The sequence below is a fragment of the Amblyomma maculatum genome, chromosome 1 (assembly GCF_055883805.1).
Source record: "Amblyomma maculatum isolate TAMU_Amacu chromosome 1, ASM5588380v1, whole genome shotgun sequence".
NCBI lineage: Eukaryota > Metazoa > Arthropoda > Arachnida > Ixodida > Ixodidae > Amblyomma > Amblyomma maculatum.
Window position 1 is genome coordinate 156,135,347 of NC_139344.1, and position 17,473 is coordinate 156,152,819.

A 17,473-nucleotide genomic window follows, 5' to 3' on the forward strand; every position below is an offset into this window, starting at 1 on the left:
ACAAGAAGCACGTGCTACCTTCACCTGGCACCTCAAAATAAGGTTCAACGATTTTCATTTTCTTTTTCTTTTTTTTTTTTCATTTCTTCGGGCTGCTTTTCAGCGGATCGCTTTCTATTTATCGAAGCCTTCGAAAGGTAGGCAGGGCAGGCAGGGAATGTTGTGGGGACAACTTTCTTTGCCAGAAACGCGAGACATGGCATGCTTTTCAGCACACTACCACTGTACTCTGCCAGCCATGTTTTTTTTGGACACAAACCTGTGCTCAAAATACCTCTCACAAACATAGTCTGTTGATTGCAGAGCTCAGTCCTATCTTGGTATAGCCTGCTGCCACAGCTCAAGCCGCTCATCGTCTTCTGGCGCCGAAAAAAAGCGAAAATTTTTCTTTGCAGGATTCGTAGCCCGTATTGCAGTGGGGAACAAAGCATTTTTTCCCCATCACATGAACGCAGCATATAGCATGATTGAAGAAAGTAATAGAGCTTGGGCGTCAATGAAATGCGCCGCGAAACGTGTGACGAAAACGAAACGTACGTGCGATACAAGTCTAGACGGCCATTCCTTGCGGCAACCAGCAGACACTTGGCCACCAACAGTCAATGTCACTTCTCGGCAGCCTGCAGAAATCCGAGCATCGGAGTCGCCGCTTGCTCTTCACTGCGGAGCAACTCGTTCACACACCTCCTCTATTTTAACACCATGGTTTGTATTAAGGGGTTATAGGTTGTGGTTTTTGTTGGTATGAATCAAGTACAGATGACATGTTCTTATTCATACTGTTTAGATCTGCATTGTTTAATTATGAGGGACTGAATTTTCTGAAATTTCATGGAACGTTTTTAATGAATTTATGTCTTATTGTATGAATATGACTTATTGCGTTATTGCCTTACTTAGGGAGGCAGGTATAAATGCAGTGAACCGAATGCTGATGGCGCCTGTTGTTAGGAAGGTGACAGCCTTCATGGCTTTCATCTTACTTGTTTTTGGTTTTAGCCAGCACCTTTAGCTTTTGTAATCATTGAAAGGGTGCTTATGATGTCCAATTTTAATGCCACTCTTCACGTGATTGAACCACCTAGGTGGTCTAGTTCACTCCTTACATAAAGGTGTTACATTGGCATCCTATCACCAGCACCACCTACATATCTTAATTCTTCATGCTCTCGGCAAGCTTGCTTTGAGACGTAGCAACTCAACAACAGTGTGTACTAGAGTATCCAGCCACACTGTACTAAAAAGATGGTGCAGCAGCTGGAAGAGGCTTCTCATGGGGTGCTTGTCCTTTCCAGCAGCAAACAAAATGGTAGTGCTGTTGTCACCCTCTCCTGAATGCATTGCTGCGGCATTGCGGCATTGTGAAGAAGTAACAAGATCACCATCCCTCAGCTTCGCAGTGCCCGCAATACCGTAGCAACTCTGATTTTACAACCCCCACTGCCATTCATGCCTGGCAGCAACCCAACAACAGAATGGGATAAAGGGCAGAAAGCCTGGATTTGTTGTTCTGCAAAACTGCCATCGAATATTCAGCAAAGGCCAATGATGCAAGAAAAGCACTTCTCCAGATCTTGGGACCATCAATGCAACATATTCAGCAAATGCTTCTCGATGCCCAGGCAGGAGACTCTGTGAAGACTATCATAAAATGGTTTGACGTCTTGTACACACCTTACGAGGACATCACTCAAGCAATAACTCTATTTAACACAACGGTTCAGCAACCACTGCTGCATTGAAACTGTGGGCACACACGTGCTACTTTGTCCATCAAGAAATGGGTGCAGGAGGAAAAATGAGGGGCTTAGTTATGGCAAATAAGAAGGGAGCCTATAGCCACTGACCACTGACACAAAAGAAAAGGCAAGAGGGCTATCACACAACAGCGCCCGCCCGTCCCGCTAAGTCATGTTTTACGTGACACTCACGATAACACAGAACGTTCCACTTCTGCTGCTGTGGAGGAGGGTTGCACTGGTGAACACATTCGATGGTAGGTTACATGGAACATAAATATATCCTAGAATGTTGAAGAATAAACATCCAACGCTGCAGCCCAGCAGTAGAGCGCGAGACGCGAAATTTGAATATTGTGGGTTCGGATCTCATCAGCTGCATGTGCTTGTTTCTTTTCCTACTTCTAGCCAATTATCTTCATGTTTGATTAATTCTTCACATCGATAAAAGATAAAGAGAAAATAAGGTTTTCATTTGTGTTAGTGGCTGTTGGGCTCTCCTCTTATGTTTGACCACCAAGAGATCCACATGATCGCAAACTGTATTGTTGTAGAGATCAGGGATGATGCCTTGTGGGAACGGCTCTTCAGGGAGCTTGAAATGATGCTGGACAAAAAAAAAAGGGGGAAAAAAAACAAACAAACCTGAAAAGCTACCAAAATCTCAAAGCAGCATGTTTGGGATGTTCAAGAGAACCTGGGAGTATCTGTTGTGGTCTGCTTGTCTCGCAGCTATGCTTGTAACACGAGGCAAGCCCGTCCACCTCACACCAGCACACACGGCTCTTGGCAACAAACTGACAGCTCTGTTCAGCCTCGTCGCACGTGCGCAAGATGTGGCACCAGTCATCCACCATGGAACTGCCTAGCATATGGCAGCCACTGTTATTCTTGTGGCAAACTTGGTCATATTGCCTCTGTGTGTCATCAGAAAATGTGCGCACATTTAAGAAATGCAGTGTCATATTTGGATATCCAACCAGAGTCCTCCCAGTCACACATCTAGTATGCCTTGGCTTATTGATGGTGCACAGACTCAATGCAGCTGCACAATGGGCAGAAACCATCAACACAAAGTTAAGGGTTTCATGGACACTCATCTGGTCAGGTATATTCATGTCAGAAAAGCTTCAAGCATAGACCATTCATTTAATGACAAAGATGTTTTGGTCCGGCTACGGGACATTGTTGTACAAGGCCCCCATAGAGGGGCTGGAATGTCTTTGTTATTAAATGATTGGTCAGCACTTGAGGTTTTTTCACCAAACCATCAACATCAGTGGGGTGACTGACAGTTTCAAGTTGGACACAGGAGCTAATGCAAGCACCTTTCCTTGGAATGCACTCAGGATGCCAACAGCAATCAAAACTTGCCCCCTCCTGTGTGAAAGTCTCAACTTATGATGGCACAGAACTACTAATTTTCATTGAGTGCAAAATGAAATTTCTAACAAAAAGCAAGGTTCGCACTGTGACCATGTCATGTCGCCAACAAAAAAAGTTCTTACAGTGTTTGGAGCATCTTCATACCAAGACTCAGAGCTGACCGCTTGTCTTAGTGGTGTGCTATGAAGTGGTCTACTTTGAAGCAGTAACAAGCCCACTGTTTGTATCTAGAAAACTTGCTTCCTTCCAGCATTCAACTATCTCAGACTCATCCTCTGGGCAACTGTCAGGCGTGGTCACCATCACCCGCAAAGACAATGCAGTATGTACCTGCCACTGTAGCTCCCAGGAAGATTCCCCTTGCCACTCAAGACATAATGTAACCAGTTAGTCTAGTTATGTGGTAGTAAAAAGAGTTTTCACTTAGAAATTTTTTAACTTAATTAGTGTAACACTTTTCACATATCAGCCACGTATGAGGCAAACAAAGCCTCCATGAAGCTGCCCCTACTTTTGCTCGATAGTAGTGAGACTACAGGAGTATTAGAAGGCAGGTAGAAAACTTAACAGCAACTCTTTGTGACCCTGTAAAGTGTAAAGGATCTTCTTTTTTGTGTATACTCTTTCTCCATTGAAGCCTGTGGTAAGTGAAGTGCAATAATGTCTTGAAAATTTTAATATTCTACAAGGCTTTAATAATGTTCAGGTTGGGATTTAATTCTTTCACACCAGGTGTGGTACAACAACAAAGGCTATCATGCAATGCCCACTTATGTCAACAGCATCAACAATGCAATTCTGAGGGCAAATCTTCCTTCTGAAAAAGGACACCCTTCCACTTATGGTAAGCTAAGGCTCCTGCTTTTAAGCAGTTTTGAAGAAATTGAATTATTTTTATTGCTTTTGATCCTGCTTTTGTTTTCAGTGCATTAGTATTAGGACCATTATGTGGGAAAAATCTCTTCTGATCTCTTCTGTCAGATTCCTCCATTAGCAGGTGGTGAAGTGAAGGGAGGGAGGTCCTCCTCTCCATTATCAGATGAGAGGGAAAGTAGCCGAGGGTAGACAAAGAGAGCTTTTGGGGTAAACGGGTGGCAGAGGGGGGTGGGTGGAGACAGGTTGTACAGCGTGTCAAATTGTTATTGCCGAATTTGGTCATAGTAGTGGAGTGCAGGGTGATATGTGTCACATGCCGATTGACAGGCTGGATCATGCCGTCCACCTGCCTGGTCCGAACCTGTCAGCAAAAACGTCCGCTGTGTTTGGGGGAACACTTTGCCACATCAATAGCATTGATCGTCTGTAGTACTTTTAAAATTTTTGTTTTTGACATCGTGTGCAGGTGGACTCATATCATGGCACTTAGCTGCATGGTTGAGAGTTAATCTTGGTAGTGGAAGTGTGAAACTGACAGTACAGATCAGAGGCTTTCCAGCCCAGACTGTACTTGGTTCAGTGCTTTGACATACTAGTAATTCCTGTTAATGTGTTAGCACTGCCACATCTAAGCTATGTTTGTTTGCCCAATCCTTCTCATGAGCATGCCTCTAGGGCAGGTAGTGGTTGGTAGGTGACGTGGCTGGGCACCGATTGAGCGACAGGTTGTGTGATGTCATGAGACCACATGTCATGACCGAATTTGTTTGAGGGGAATAAAACCAACTGAGACCATTGGACCTTGAGTCAGACATTTTACCTCTTAGCCATGCAGGCATGCATGTTTGTGCAGCTTAGTTAAATGTAAAATGTAGGCTTTATATATGTGTTGGTTGGTCTTTCATGTAATGTGGTGCATTACAATTGTGTGCTACTGAGTATATCCAGCTCAAAACTAAAACCAGAGTGAGAACCGGTGAGCACAGTATTTGACCTAACTACATTTTGGCCATTATTTTTTCTTTCTTCTTGTCAGCTATTTTAAGGTGGCCATATCAGCATTGGAGAGCAGTTTTAATATAGTGATTTGAAAATGATGACAGCTACAAAAATTGTGGCTATGACATTCTGACCTGTATTTGAGGTTTGTTTTTAGAGTTCTGATAGTTTTGATGTCTGAGGCTGCCAAAGTATTTCAAACCTAAAGTGACCTTTACATCTGTTTCATGCATGAGTACTATATAGCAAGGTTAACAATGAAGACAATGGTGCACGTAAAAGACTCTGTGGAAGTCGCCAGGAAGGGGCGACCATGTCCATATTTATTACCAAGTAGCCAGAGGAGCAGCAACAGCATTGTCTGGCTGGGGCGAAAGTCCCAAGCGTTCTGGGGCGCTTGTGCCGGCGCTGATTCCTCTTCTTCGGCACTGGGTCAGTTCTGGCACACGCGTCACTTAAGGGCTTCCCCAGGTCAGTGCTAACAGCGTTAGTGGAATGGGCAGTGTGGATGTTGAGGCAATGATTGGTGGCTCGGCAATTGCCAAAGTGGAGCTGTTGGTCGTTGTGACAGGCTTTGCAAAGGTAGTCACAGGTGGCGTTGGCGTGGTGGTAAGGGTAGAGTCACTGGAAAATTTTCAGAGCTCCGCAAAGGTGCCCGCTGGCGCCATTTTCCTTCCAGATCGCTGGGCCCGGCCACTGCCTGAATGGCGGGTGACTGCATTCGTAGGCTTGGAACATGTTTTTAAGCTGAGCAAAACGGGAAGGTTCTGGCACGTTTATTCAGAACAGTGCCAGCAGTGATTATGTGGTCGCTAACTTTGATACTGTAGTCAGCAGTCGATGGGAAAAAAGTGTGTGGGTAGATCGGCGAAAACTGCAGGTCGCCTGCACTCGCAAATCCCCGGCCATCTGAATCACCTCGTGTTCTATGCGCAGGGCAGTGGTGTGGCAAGATTTTGAAGTGACTGTGTGTGAAAGGCCATGTCTGTGAAGATCGCAGAGATATGTGTATATTGTTAAGTCATGGAGAATGTTGCATATTGATGCCGCTGCCCCAGACACCAAGGATGAGATGCAGAATTTGATTACTTGATTACGTTCTGAGACAATGACTCGCATTGTATAAGCGACACAAAGTGAAGCAGAAGGTTCGCCGAGACAGCGTAAGCAAACATATACATATTGTAACGTCTTTAAACGTATCGGTATCATTTGCATTGCTTTCGCTGCGCCAAGAAAGCCATGTGGCCTGCCTTGTTGAAATGCATTTGTTTGTCTTCTTTTGCAGTGCTGTCATTAAGTGAAAGAACTGTAATGGTAACGCGTTGATCCGGCTCATTTTCATTGTAAGAAAAATTAGGTTTGCTATACCATCTTTCTTCACGCGGTTTCGAAGATACTGCACTTTTCGCTTGGTAGATTGTACCACTGATATAGTTCCATCGCCATCCCCCTTGTGCCACCCATTTTCTAGAACCTCGCTGATTATCTGCCATCAGAAATCTGTACGACATAGTACATTGCTTTCATATGTGGTTGACACACACTGGCCAAAGGTTACCAGTGGATAACGCACAAAAAATCTATTACGCCAGGTAATCTAATCAATGTAAGATTATATACTAGTCTGTACCAGTCTACTGGGAGCCGCAAAGGCAATTAACTAGAAATAAATATGTAATAAATATGCACAGACAAATTTCAGGTGCATTCATATTAAGAATAAAAACCAAAAAGGAAGGATGCAGGCGCACATTGATTCGCACACAAGCATGTGACTGGACACATGCAAGAGCGGAGTTTGAGTACTTATGCACAATTGAATATAGATTTACCGCTGGCTAGATATTTCATTAAGGTGATGATAGCTTCTGCAAAATTTCATGATCGAAATGGACGCGGCGTATTCCTGTGCGCATGCAGTACTCTGTTTTGGAATGCGAACACATGTTCCGATCACGTGCACTGTGAGTGTGATCCTGCGCTTCTTTTGCAGCTAAGCAAACAAGGTCTCTTAATGTCTCTTAAGAGAATGGCGAAAGCCTACTCTTCCTCTCCTATCATTTGCTTTCAATAAATGGCTACTCAGTATAATCATTTTCACTCATTGCTAAGCATTTTACTCGTTTCCAGTCAGTTGCGGTCATTCAAGTCGTTGTTTTTATATATTGGTCGTTTCGTAATCATGATGTGTCGTGCCTAGTCAATGTAATCATTATCACTTATTACTAAGCATTTTTACTTGTTTCTTGTCAGTTTTGGTCATTCAAGTCGTCGTTTCACATGTTGGCCGTTTCATAGTCATGAGTCATGGCTAGTCATTATATTAATTACCACTCATAGCTGAGCATTTGTACTCATTGCCAACCAGTTGCGGTCATTACAAGTCGTCATTTGACATATTGGTCATTTTGTAGTCATTAGCAATGATGATGAGTCATGCCTAGTCAATTTACTCATTTCCAATTAGTTGCGGTCATTTCAAGTCGTCGTTTGACATATTGGTCATTTTGTAGTCATGATGAGTCATGGCTAGCCATTGTAGCCATTGCCACTCGTAGCTACGCATTTTTACTCATTTCCAATCAGTTGTGGTCATTGCAAGTGGTCGTTTGACATATTGTGAGCCTTCCACGGATCTTCTTTCATGTGTACATACCATAATCTTCTTCTTTCTTTTGTCCATACCATTGTCATTGTCCCGCGGCGCCGGCTCTGTCACGACTTTGGCGTCTCGACCTGGCCTTCTTTCACAAGTGGTGGAGGTGAAATTTGATCCCCTTGCTGCCTTGTGCCCTGCCTCTCGCTGGAGCTACGTTCCGGTCGCCGTTTGGCAACAATCACCATCGTTATGTCAACCGAGAGCAGTCCCGACCCGGCCGGACCCTCTACCTCGGCTACATTGCCGCCTCCCACTGTGCCCACTGTGCCCACACGACAACGCGACCCGCCGCTGTTCGCCGGTCGTTGCGACGAGGACGTGGATGACTGGCTTGACACTTATGAACGCTGCAGTGCCTACAACCGGTGGGATGATGCTTTAAAATTCCTCAACGTTTCCTTCTACCTTATTGAGGTCGCCAGGAATTGGTTTATCAACCGCGAGCCCCACACCAACTGGCCCACCTTCAAACAGCAGTTCCGCCAATACTTCGCCGACCCGGCAGTTCGGACTGAGATCGCGAGGAACAAGTTCGCTTCCCGTCTTCAAGGTCCCGATGAGTCGTATGCGTCTTACATAGAGGCCATACTTGCACTTTGCCGGCGTATTAGTCCCACCATGCCTGAACCTGAACGCGTGCACCGTGTCATGAAAGGAATCAATTCTGTGGCTTATAACACCCTACTTGCCCAGAATCCATCAAGTGTTGATTCCATTATTACGACCTGTCAACGCCTCGAACAGCTGCAGTCCTCTCGATTGCAGCCCGGCTTCTCTACTGGCCCGCCCTCTACTGACCTCGATCTACGAGCCCTAATTTGAGCGATAATTCACGAGGAGCTCCAAGCCTTCAGCCCTTTCTGCCGGCACAGGTGTGGTCACTCTTCTTCTAATGACGCCAGCCTCTGCACCATCATTAAAGAAGAATTGGCAACTATCACCCACCCTGTCGCACCTGACCCTCCTGCACCTCGCACAGCGCCGACTTATGCTCACGTTGCTGCATCCCCTCCTCCTTTTGTCCCCCCCCCACGACAAGCACCGCCCTATAACCACATCAACGCCGTGACGACGGCTCAGCCTACGCCACCCTATTACGCACCTTGGCGCTACTACTGTGGAATCTGAGGACATATATCCCACTTCTGTTGTCGACGCATTCAGAATGAGCGGCGTGGTTACGACGCCTTCGAAAGTAACGTACCCTCTTATCAGCGACGACCTATTCCCAGCCCACCTCGTCGATCCTCTCCACCGCCGGTATCCTCGTCTGAACCAAGTGGCGCCCATGTATCCCGACGCCGGTCCCTCTCCCCATACCGCCGCTCTGTTTCTCCACTTCGACCAGCGACAACTGTTCCTGTCCGTCATTCGGAAAACTAAGCGATGCAGTTTCCGGAGGTTAAACTGCACTCTGCGAACTTACCAAAAGTCCTCCTCATCGCCCATACAATATGATTGCCGTTTTAGCTGAAGGATTACCGGTCGAAGCTTTGATTGACACAGGGGTTGCAATTTTTGTTATTCGCGCTGATTTGTGCCACCGTTTGCGGAAAGTAACGACACCATATGATGGTCCTGAACTTCGTTGAGCAAATGACGTCCCTCGACATCCTTCAGCAAAGTGTACAGTTCGAATTGTTATAGACAGCGTCCGCCACCATGTGCAGTTTGCTGTGCTTTTACCTTGTGCGCATCAGATGATTTTTGGATGGGATTTTTTGTCGACCGCTTGTGCGCTAATTTCTTGTGGCGATCGTGTCATTCATATGACAGACAGTGATTTTTCATCTGACATTTCTGAAGGACATCATTCCTTCATTGCCGCAGTTGATACTGTATTGCCTCCACAGTGCGAAAAACTTGTTACCGTTGCTTCGGAACACATCACTGACGGGGATGTACTCATCGCACCATCTCATCGTCATCTTGTATGTGGAATTGCCTTCCCATCAAGTCTTGTACGATTCCACAGCAGCTCACCGATAGTAGCTGCCACGAACACATCCCGTGAATCCCTCGTGCTGACTAAAGGAACTTCCCTGCCATGCATAGTGGATGCTCACTCTATGTCCATGATGGTGCTCACCGCCCTGCTACCTCAGCAACGTGATTCATCGCACGTCTCTCTTCCCATGCTGTCGAAGACAATCAGTCCGGACCTCATGCCGCACCAACGCAAAGAATTGCTGGAATTGCTTCAAGCCCATCAAGCCATTTTTGATGCCACTTCCCCACCACTGTGACGGACTAGTGTTGCACACCACCGCATCATTACTGAAGGTAACTCGATCGTACGCCGACGGCCTTATCGGGTTTCTCTCTCGGAATGAAAAGTAATAGAAGAAAATGTGAATGACATGCTCCGTCGCGATATTATTCGTCCATCAACAAGCACATGGTCCTCCCTAGTAGTATTAGTTAAAAAAAAGGACGGATCGGTACGATTTTGTGTTGATTATCGTGCACTCAACAAAATTACTCATAAAGATGTCTACCCGATGCCGCGAATAGATGACGCCCTTGACTCTCTCCAAGACGCCGAATATTTCTCGACCTTGGATCTCCGCTCAGGTTATTGGCAAATACCAATGCATGAGGGCGACAAAGAAAAAACCGCTTTCGCAGCTCCCGATGGACTTTACGAGTTTAATGTTATGCCCTTCGTGTGTAATGCACGAGCAACATTTGAAAGAATGATTGATACGGTACTTCGTGGCCTAAAATGGAGAACCTGTCTATGTTACTTGGACAACATTGTTATCTTTTCGGCAACTTTTAACGACCATCTCACGCGCCTAAATAAGTCCTGACGTGTCTTTCTTCAGCGGGCCTTCAGCTCAACACCAAGAAGTGCCACTTTGCACAGAAGGAAATTAAAATATTGGGACATCTGGTTAGCCATGACGGCATTCGTCCAGACCCTGATAAAATTATCGCGGTCTTGAACTTTCCTCGTCCGCAACGGACTGCAGATTTGCGCAGTTTCCTCGGCCTGGCGTCATATTTCTGGCGTTTCATAAGGCATTCTGCAACTATTGCTGCACCACTTTATGAACTACTTAAAGCGCGCAGCTCTTTCGTGTGGACTGAACAGTGCAACACTGCTTTTACCGACCTAAAGCACGCCCTCACATCAGATCCCGTTCTTGGCCACTTCAGCGACAGCGCTCTTACCATCCTGCACGCTGATGCCAGTGGTCACAGTCTTGGCGCTGTCCTTCTGCAGCGCGATGCAACTTCGCGTGAGAAAGTCATTGCCTTCGCCAGCCGGACCTTGACTCCAGCTGAGAAAAACTACACCATTACCGAGCAGGAATGCCTTGCCGTCGTCTGGGCTGTTCAAAAGTTTTGCCCCTACCTCTATGGTGGGCACTTCACAGTTGTGACCGATCACCATGCTCTTTGCTGGTTCTCTTTACTGAAAAATTTGACAGGCTGATTTGGCCGCTGGATTCTACGCCTGCAAGAATACAATTTCGACGTCGTTTATAAATCGGGTCGCCAACACCAAGACTGCGATGCTCTTTCTCGCTGCCCACTTATGGAATCAGCCTGCTGTTTTTCTTCGCAACGCATTTCCACCTCTGACCACAGCCGACTATCTCTTCCCCCGACGCATATCACAACAGTTTCTTTTGACGATTCTGAGCAGAAACACGCACTCCACTCGCAGCAATTAGCTGATGCCTACTGCCGGCCCATCATCGACCGCCTTATCGGCGCTTCGAACCCGCCCAATGCTAGGCTTCGCCAACAGCTTCGCAATTTCAAGCTCGAAGATGGCATGCTACGCCGCTACGTGTATTGCTCTGATGGAACTCGTTGGCTCCCAGTCGTGCCGCGTGCGCTTCGCCCACGTATACTGCCGGCTTTCCACGACGACGCTACTGCAGGTCACTTTGGTTTTGACAAAACATATGACCGCGTGAAAAGACAATTCTTTTGGCCTGGCCTATCTTCTACCATAGCTAAATACGTCGCTTCCTGCCATCTGTGCCAACGTCGCAAGCGGCCGACTTCTTCGCCCGCTGGCCTCCTACAGCCTCTTCCATGTCCCGCCACGCCATTCGACGTAGTCGGCATTGACTTATATGGTCCCCTACCTCTCTCTGATGGGGGTAACCATTGGATTATAACAGCTGTCGACCACCTTACACGTTACGCTGAGACAGCCCCTGTACTGACTGGTTCCGCTGAAGAGGTAGCTAATTTCTTTTTGCGATCAATTGTATTGCGTCATGGCGCTCCCCGGGTGCTCCTAAGTGACCACGGGACGACCTTCTTATCGACAGTCGTATCCGAAGTTATTCGTGCGTCATCCACCCTCCATAAGACAACCTTAAACTACCATCCCCAGACTAATGGTCTGACTGAGCGATTTCATCGCACCCTATCCGATATGATATCCATGTGCATCGCACCGGATCACCGCAATTGGGACACTATTCTACCATTCGTCACATTCGCCTATAATACAGCAGTACAGCGGACTACCGGTTACTCTCCATTTTTCCTCGTTTTTGGCCGTCCTCCCACTACAATGCTCGACACTTCCTTCTTCTCTACGCCCGACTACTCCTCATCAGTACCAGCCCAGTTCTTATCCCGTTTGGCCAGATGCCGTCATCTTGCCCGCCTCAACACAGAAGCGCGCCAGGAAGACTGCAAGAGTCGCTACGATTCTACGCATCGTGCGGTCTCTTTTCGTCCCGGTGACGAAGTCCTGCTTTACACACCACTGCGCGCCCCTGGCCTTAGTAATAAATTTCAGTGCCGCTATCTTGGTCCCTACAAGGTCATCAACCAAACTTCCCCCTTGAACTACCAAGTCACACCTGTTGATCCCCCAGCCGATCGACGCCACCGTGTAACTGAAATTGTTCATGTCTCTCGCTTCAACGCTTGAAGCCGTTTGTGCGCCGCGGTGCATCGGTTGGTTAGGAGTGGCCAGGCTGGCCGCTTCCAACCCCCCCGGGAAGATTGTATGAGCCTTCCACAGATCTTCTTTCATTTGTACATACCATAATCTTCTTCTTTCTTTTGTACATACCATCGTCATCGTCCCGCGGCGCCGGCTCCACCGCGCGCCTGGGTTCACCATCAGATTAAAACGCTGACACGACGTACCTTGCCTTGCCGTCATGACTTTGGCGTCTCGACCTGGCCTTCTTTCACAATATATTGGTCGTTTCATAGTCATTAGCAGTGATGGTGAGTCATGGCTAGGCATTTTACTCATTTCGAATCGGTTGTGGTCATTGCAAGTCGTCGTTTCACATATCGGTCATTTTGTAGTCACTAGCAGTCATGATGAATTATGCCTAGTCATAGTAGTCACTACCACTCATTGCTAAGCATTTTTACTCATTGCTAATCAGTTGCGGTCATTACAAGTCATAGTTTGATATATTGGTCATTACAAGTAATTTTAGGTCATTATTAGTCCTCATTATTATTAATTAGCATTAGTCATTAACTCTATCGATGCCTGTTTATAACTTTTATTCATTACCTATCATTATCAGTCATTTCCATTCTTTATCTCCCTCCTCACACGTCTGCTATTGCGAGTGACACATCAGCACACAGATGCGACGTACATATCATGCGCATAGATTTTCACTCTATGATCCTAGAAAGGCTTTCGCCTTTAAATTTGAAACCAGTGAAGCATCGAATCTTGCACAAAAAGGTTTTCTTTGATAGCACGAACTTTTCTAGGCCGATTCTGTGAACCCACATTTACCGCTATTAAAGATCAATTTTTCTTTCCAGAATAGAAAAAAACGCCTTTCCTGACTCATTCCTGCTGCCACACCCAAAGGCACAGCAGCCAGGAATGCTGAATATGTCTGTGTGTGCGCGAAAATTTCCATCTGCTTTGATGAACAATCGAAAAAAGAGGAACGCTCACACAAAACATGTATTGTGCGCGCAGGCTTAGAAGAGGTAAGGCAATGCGAAGTCGTGTGACCCGCATCAGCCAGTAGGCGAGCCGGCGGCGCATGGAAAAGGAACATGGTACTCTTAATTTTCCAATGACTCAAGGTAAGGGAACCGACCGGGGAGTGCTGTGGCGTGCTGTGCTTCGAGGATGGAGGCGAGTGCGATGCTGACGCGGGTACAGGTGCTGGCAGCGGCAAAAGCGGGTCTGCTGCATCATAGAGTGGCAGCAGGCAGTAGGATTCTCCGAAATGCTCCAGGGCTGCAGCATGCACGTCTTCGTATGTGACGCAGAGCAAGACAGTCAGCAGAGGACGTCAGGCGGGATAATATCACTGAGGACTGCGTGTTTGAACGGCTGGATAGTAATGTCGGTTGAAAATATCGCAGCCTAAAATTGGGCGAACCAGCTTCTGATACCTGCTGGCCGAAATACCATAAGGGGTGGGCCGAAAGCCGGGTTCTGCCAACCTGCCATCCTATGACGGCGCTGGGGTACAAGGCGCGGCTCACCGAGTCGCCACGAAGGCATGGCCGTGTCCACGTTTATTATCAAGTAGCTGAAGGCGCAGTGGCGGCAACGTTTGATTGAGATGAAAGTCCCAAGCTTTCTGAAGCGCTCATGTTGGCACTGCCTCCCCTTCGACACATAATGTCTCTGGCATGCATGTTGCTACAACTCTATTCGCAGGCACAGCTGAACATGACGAATTCATTGCCCCTCATTTGCTTAGTTCCTATTCCTAGGACTTCGCCGCAGTGGCTCTGCAGTTAGTGAGCTTGTGTGCTGAACACAAGGACACAGGACCAAATCTCAGACTGTGACAGCTGCTTTTCGATAGAGGCGAAAAGCAAGGCGCTCATATACTGTGCGATGTTAGTGCACATTAAAGAACCCCAGGTGGTGGAAATTTCCAGAGCCTTCCACTATGGAGTCTCTCATAGCCTGAGTCGCTTTGAGACATTAAACCCTACAAAGCCAAAGTAAACCTATTATTATTAGCCTGGGGCTTACTACTTTGCAGCATGGAGGCATTGTTTGGATCAAGATTTTAATAGAATAGAGCCAGCAAGATAAGAAAGAAAATGCACCAAACAAGGCATGCTCATGCTGTGGAGGACAGTGGCCCCATGTTGAGGAAAAGAGGAATGTCCAGCATCGGAATCCACCTGGCACAACTGCAGCCAGGAACATCACTTTGCTCGGCAGTGTAGGTTGCAGAGACAGACTTGAGTGCTAACAGTCCAAGAGCTGGAGCCGAGTAGTGAGGGCAGACTTCCTGAAGAACTCTACTGCTTAACGGGCAAGAAGTTCAAGATTCCCACTACAGTAGGGGAACTCAACAGAGCCAAGATGGAATTCTGCATAAAACAGGGAGCCGGAGTTAATGTGATTGGAGGAAAGGTTTGGAGGGTCCTGTTAAGAGCATCCCTACAAGAAGCAAGCATGCACCTGGTGCTGTGTGATATGAGTGCAGCCCTTCCAGTGTTAGGAGTGTTAAAAGCAAAGATAAGAAATCCAGAGAAAAGATGGTATCGATAGACGCATGGCATCAAAGTCCCGGGAGCACGCATTTCTACAGATCTACAAAACTGTGAGTGACCTAGGCCTTACACGAGTTCTAAATGAATTTGTTAACAACCCTTATGTGGACCCTGATAAAGAATTTGCAAGCCTCTTCAAGAGATTGGGAAAACTAAACTACTTCCTAGAGTCAAGCTCTAAATTAAGGAAGACGTAAAACCAGTAGCCCACCTACACTGAAAGATCCTTTTTAAATTGTGAAAGGATTTGGAGAAAATCTCCAAAGACTAGAAGAACTCGACATGATTGAGTTAGCAACAGGCCATATCCTGTGGGTTTCTCCAATAGTGGTTCTCCCAAAACAAAGTGTACCCAAGTGCAAATGGACATGCAGGAGCTAAGCATTGCCATCAAATGAGAAAGACTCATCATTCTGACAGTGAAAGACGTCATCCGTATCCAAAATGGCACCAAGTATTTCTCAAAGTTGGACCTGATTGAGGGCTAACACCAGCTAGAGCTTGGTGAGACAGCATGACAGATAACCGTATTTGCCACACGCTGCAGGCTGAGAAAATACAAAAAACTTCCCTTTGAAGTAAATGCAGCAGCAGAAGTTTCCTCGATGCCATCCAACTGGTTCTTCCTGACAAAGGGAGAATCATAAACATAAAAGGATAGCATTTAATTTTCTGGACATTCTCTCGAAGGGCGCAATCACTGGCTCCACCTTGTGCTAAAAGCATTGCAAGAAGCTGCCCTGACCTTGAGCTTCAAGAAGTGTGTGAGCGCGACAAAAATTCTTCGGACGCATGTTCTCCAAGTCAGGCATCAGTGTAGATCCGGACAAGGCAGAAGCAGTCAAACATATAACTCTACCAAAGAATCCCTCACAAGTTTGTAGCTTGTTGGGGATTGTGAACTACTGCGGCCAATTCATCCCACACTTCACGTAGATTATCAAACGTTTTCATGCACTTACTTGAGAAAAGAATACATTTCAATGGGCCAGCAAAGCACAAGAGGTATTCGATAACATCAAGAGAGAAGTGGCTGCCAGCCACTTACTTGACTATTACAATGACAACAAAAGATCCTGTCTCATCACAGATGCTGGACCAAAAGGAATAGGTGCAATGTTGATGCAAGAGAGTGAAGGAGAAAAGCCTGGTATTACTATAGTCCAGCTTTGACTCCTATATACAAGCGCCATGGTGTTAGAAGTAGTTTAAATGATATGACGATGCCTCCGGAGGAGCGACACATTTATTCCTACTTCCCTTGTCCGCCTTGAGATGGTGCCAGCAGGAGTCGGGTCGACCGTGCCCACTGCCGCCGGGTCTGTTTTCCGTTGCGTCCTATATGCTTCATGGGCTGTGTGCACGTGTGCACGTGTGTGCGCAATGTGAGAACGCTAGCAGCGTGTGAGGTGATACATTAGGAGTATTTATCGCTTACTTTTTTGCGGTTCTGTGTCTTTCAGTCGTGGTACCGACTGGAAGCCGGCACATCGTGGCATATCTCTTTTGAGCATGTATGTATTCGCATGTCTGTCACTCTCGCTCGCTCGCCAGTCTGCTGTAAAGCCGCCTAATAAAGACTGCGCTCAACACTTTACTCAGCCCATTTTTTACATTTTAACGAAATATGTCGCAATACTATGCTTGATCCTGTGAATTCTGACGCTGAGGCGCTGATTTAGTCTGATTTACTTACCTTAACCCTTTGAGGATTGAATTTTTTTAAAGAACTGTCCCAGATGGTCAAATTACTGTATTGCGGATTTTAAAAGTACAAAATGAGTAAAGTTGGCGACACGTAAACAAAATGTTAGGAACCATATTTTGAAGTCAACATCGCTTGACACTGCAAACTCGGGAACCTTAGGAAACTTAGTAAACAACGAGAGCGGGAATATGTTGTGAGCATCGATGATAAACAAGCTAATAGCATCCTTGCACAGGAGTGACCATGAAGATAAAAATAAAGTTTTGCCGCCTCCCTGGTGAACACGTGATGAAGCTTCACCGAACCCGCACTAGGGCCTTGACAACTGATTCTTAGTTGCTAGAATCAGTTGTCTATCTCCTGCACCAAAGCGCCCATAAAGATAGAAATCAAGTTTCGTGTGCCTCCACTGCTAGGAATAATTTCTGTTTGTCTTTACAAGAAGGCAGCACAATAAATTTTGAATGCTTTTTGTAAGTCCTAGGAGGTGGCAGCACCTCCCAGTGAGCATGCATCGTCATTAGGGCTCGAAATTTCAAACATAGGATTGAAACCGTTCCTGTATGGCAAAGGCATTGTGGGATGGAAAACTGCCTCCGTATATTTATGGCA

The 17,473-nt window shown here is 46.4% G+C and overlaps 1 protein-coding gene across 1 annotated transcript in view; it reads left to right on the forward strand.

Moving 5' to 3' along the window:
- Positions 1-17,473, forward strand: part of LOC146204704 (ATP-binding cassette sub-family A member 2-like) — a 170,913-nt gene that overhangs the window by 113,211 nt on the left and 40,229 nt on the right. Inside the window, exon 34 of the mRNA XM_084589421.1 lies at positions 3,858-3,969. Coding sequence (XP_084445547.1) covers positions 3,858-3,969 — 112 coding nt within the window. The remainder of the gene's footprint in view (positions 1-3,857; positions 3,970-17,473) is intronic.